A 4304-nucleotide genomic window follows, 5' to 3' on the forward strand; every position below is an offset into this window, starting at 1 on the left:
TGTTTTTCCAAATATGCTTGCTCATTTCATTGTCCAGTAGCTAATACGCTTGCTCGTATGCTTGCCAATAAGCTTCCTCATATGCTTGCTTGTCCATGTGGTTGCTTGTCCATTTGAAGGCCTTCGAAGCTTTGGAAGTATTCAAGGCCCAATATAAGGACAAGTCCTGCAACCTCACCTATTGTTGGATGATCAACAACGAGGACAATATGTCGTCATCAAGGCGCGTGGAGGGAAGGTAACCGTTGTAGAGCATGGTCAGGGGGAGGAGCCGCAGCTGCAGGGAAAGACCAACTCCAAGAAAGAGGACAAGCGTGAGGTGGCATCCCTTGCCTTGCAAGCTACTTTACAAGGCATGATCACCAAGGATTCAAGAGAGGAGAAGCGTCAACAAAAGAAGGACGAGCAAATTAGGGCCTTCATGGACGTACAATAGAAGAAGTTTGCGTTGGAGACGGAGAAGCAAGCAAAGATGCTCGAGATCGAGGCCACCAAAGCAAGAGAAGTCCGGCTCGCTTGCGTGACGAAGGGGTCGAGATCATGAAGGTCGACTTGAGCACGGTCCCCTAAAAAAAGATCTTCGTTTGACAAGATGCACGACGACATGCTCAACCTCGATGACGAGTTATCTATGACCGACGACGCCATGTTTATTGTATGACCGCAAGTGTACCGGCATAATCATGACCGAGATGACGTGGTAAAACTAGAGTCTTATTTTGTGTGATAGCACGTTTGCCGGCCGATGGCAGGTGCGATCTATGAACTGCGTACGTTTTTTAAAGGCTGGAATCTGCACCTTGGAACTTCCATGATCCGACACGCACACAAGGAAAATCAACTACCGTCAAACTATACAAAGCATTTCATATTTGCGTAATCTTCACTCGAGCTATATAATGTGGCTAATTTTCACCCTTTACGCTTTCTCTGTTGCTAATTTGTTACTGCTCTCTGAATCGAATTCATCCGGTTCACCTCCAATGGCGCCTGCGTTCACCTTTGCCAGCATGTGAAGCCTGGATGGGACCGGCGGTAGCCCGACGTCGGCGACTCCTTCAAGCTGCTGCACGACGAGTCCCATGGCCGGCCGGTCAGCCTCCTCGTCCTGGATGCACCAGCAGGCGATCCTGCAGATCCTCTCCAGCTCCTTCACGTCGGCCTCCTTGTCCAGCCTCTCGTCGAGCAGCCCGACCACGTCGCCCTCATGCAGGCTGACCGCGGCGTGCACTGGGAAGTACATCCCGTAGCCTCCCTTTTCCGACTGGCCGTTGTTGCGCCGGCCGGAGACGAGCTCAAACAGCACGAGGCCGAAGCTGTACACGTCCGCCTTGGCGGTGACCGGCGAGCCGGCGAGCCACTCCGGCGCGAGGTACCCGAGCGTGCCGCGCATCGTGGTCAGGACGCGGCTGAAGTCGTGGCCCACGAGCTTGGCCATGCCGAAGTCCGCGAGCTTGGCGCCCAGCTCGTCGTCGAGGAGGATGTTCTCCGGCTTGATGTCGCAGTGTATGATGCACTCGCGGCACTTCTCATGCAGGTAGGCCAGTCCCCTGGCCATGCCCAGCGCGACGCCGTACCTCTGCCCCCAGCTCAGCACCTTGGCCGCCGACCCGCCGCTCTTGAACAGGTACGAGTCCAGCGAGCCGTTGGCCATGTAGTCGTACACGAGCGCCCTCTTGTTCCCCTCGGAGCAGAAGCCCCGGAGGCGTACGAGGTTGACGTGCTGGACCACGCCGAGGGTGACCACCTCGGCTCGGAACTGCTTCTCGCCCTGCCGGAGCCCATCCAACTTCTTCACAGCCACCGGCGTCGCGTCCGGGAGCGCTCCCTTATACACCGTGCCGAAGCTCCCGCCACCGAGCTTCTCTGAGAAGTTCCTCGTCGCTGTCCTCACGGCCTGGTAGTCCAACAGCAGCAGCGAGCCCTGCCCCTGCACCGCCGTCACCTTCCCCTTCCCCCGCCGCCTCCGCAGCATCACCGCCGCCACCACCCCGATCACGAGGCTTGCCAGGAGCACCACCACGGCCGCAACTACGCTCCCGAGGATCACCATCGATTTCTTCCAAGAATGCGTCGGTGACGATGACGACGCTGCCACCTCCGAGTGCGCGACGCGGAGGTGAAGAACAGCTCCGGCGAGGCCAGGATCGCCACTTTGGTCAATCGAGAGTGCCCTCAAGTTGACGAGATCGCCCTTCCACATGGAGCACTTGGTTCCGTCGTAAACGTAGGCGGTGCATGAGCAATCTTTCAAGCAAGTGCGCTCGCAGTCCCTGTCACCCCTAACTCCGGCGGCCTCCGACGAGCCATTCGGGAGCTGCACGGGGTTCGGAAGCTGCATGAACCTGTCTTTGGTACAGTCCAGTAAGGTCCGCCTCTGGCATCCGGAGGCGGTGTTCCCAAGCTTCCACTCTTGCTCCGACCGCGGCAAGAAGCCGGCGGGACACTGGCACGCGGGGCTGGTGGCGTTGCTACACAACCCGAAAGGGCCGCACGAACCGTGGACGTCGCAGGCGTCGTGCGGCTCCGAGCAGAAGAGGATCCAATTCCCTGCCATGTCGCTCCACTGGCGCCGTCGCATCTGCCCGTTGACGTCAAGCATGAAGTTGCCGGCGCCCATCATCGGGATCCGGTCGTGGTAGCTGAAGAAGTTAATAGTGCCGTTGCGCGCGTAGGGGAAGCCGGAGAAGTAGCCCGATCGCATCTCCGGCACGTTCACGAAGATCTCGCCGTCCCACAGGCCGGTCGTCCAGTACTGGCGGTGCTCGCCGCCGCCGGCGTCGGAAAACAGGTCGAACTTGGGCTGCCCACGCGCGTCGATCTCCATCGTGAACGGGCCGGGCGCCGGGTTCTCGGCATCCGTCCACGACGTGAGGAAGCTGTGGACGCCGGCACCCCTGTTGTAGCCGAGCCTGGCTCCGGGGAGCCAGGTGTCGGTGGGGTGATCGAAGCTCTGCCACACCACGTAGGCAGACGACGACGTCGTGTTGCTCCGCCTCACCACGAGGTTGCCGTCGTCCTGGAGCGTGGCCACGGTGGTGCTCGGGGGTGACCGGGAGGACGCGTTGGATGACCACAGCAAGGTGTCCGACGGCGTCGTGAGGAGAAGCAGCTCGCCGTGGATGCTGAGCATAAAGCGGGAGGTCGACGGTTTGACGACCGGGTGCTCTCGGTTCGCCACCCAGACGACCGTTTGCTTGGAGATCTTCTTGTACCAGATGCCGACGTAGTGCTTGCCGGAGTTGCCGGGGGAGAAGAAGCCGAGCTCGAAGTCGCCGCCCTTGGACACCAGTGTCTCGTTCCATGGGAGTGCTTGGCCTAGAGCGAGGGTGTCGATGGCAGTCGTGGAGAGCTGTAGGCTGGAGAAGAGCAGGAGGACCAGGAGGAGGAGCATGGTGGCATGCAAATTGGAGGATTTTGCTACGATCCGTGTATGATTGGTTTGCCTGCATCCTCCTGGTTCCGATAAATAAGGGCAGCATCTCAACAATCTCCAACAGGCCCTTAAAAAGTAGTCCGCGCGTTAAAAAGTTTATTTTTCGAGCCCGTACAGCTCCAATAGACGCTGCAAAACAGGACGCTGCCCCGCTGAAAAGCGCTAACGCACGCAACATATTTGATGCGCCGGCTTGCGCGCGCAGCAAACTCTGTGCTGTTGCCGGTGGGGTTGTTGGATTGGGCTGGATTGGGCGTCCCACTAGCGCGCGTCTGATGGAGATACTCCGGTCCCCGCGCTTTAAAAGTGCTACAGTGACGCGCTAATTTTTTTGTTGGGCACGATATTTTTATGCTGCTGTTGGAGATGCTCTTAAGGCTGGCCATAATGGGGAGTATCATATAGTAGTATCACGCATATGATACTATTGTATGATATTACCTTCATAGTGCATAGTATCATAAAGTAGTATCATAAATGACCTTATTTATTGACATGCATGACACATACTAGCATAGCATTTAACATGTTATGATACTTACGTATCTACCTATGTTACTCTAACCCTATCTCTCTTCTTTAATTGTCTATCACATCAGCATGTTTGCTAGTCCCAAGTACATGATACTACCTTAGTTAGGCTGGTTGTAATGGAGAGTATCATATACTAGTATCATGGATATGATACTAGTGTATGATACTACATCCGTAATGCATAGTATCATGTGCTAGTATCATAGGACAGTTCATTTATTGTCATGCATGACACGTAGTAGCAAAATATTTAATATGATACGGTATCATAATATGATACTCAATCCTCTCTTTCTTCATTTAATTTCATGCCACCTCATCAAATATGCCTAGT

At 55.8% G+C, this 4304-nt stretch overlaps 1 protein-coding gene across 1 annotated transcript; it reads right to left on the reverse strand.

The window, feature by feature from the left end:
* Positions 1 to 812: 812 nt before the first annotated feature.
* LOC123446776 (G-type lectin S-receptor-like serine/threonine-protein kinase At2g19130) lies at positions 813 to 3474 on the reverse strand. The gene has a single exon (XM_045123318.1). It carries the CDS (start codon positions 3392 to 3394, stop codon positions 920 to 922), a length of 2475 nt encoding a protein of 824 aa, XP_044979253.1. The 5' UTR covers positions 3395 to 3474; the 3' UTR covers positions 813 to 919.
* Positions 3475 to 4304: the final 830 nt, after the last annotated feature.

Source organism: Hordeum vulgare, chromosome 4H (genome assembly GCF_904849725.1).
Source record: "Hordeum vulgare subsp. vulgare chromosome 4H, MorexV3_pseudomolecules_assembly, whole genome shotgun sequence".
Lineage (NCBI taxonomy): Eukaryota > Viridiplantae > Streptophyta > Magnoliopsida > Poales > Poaceae > Hordeum > Hordeum vulgare.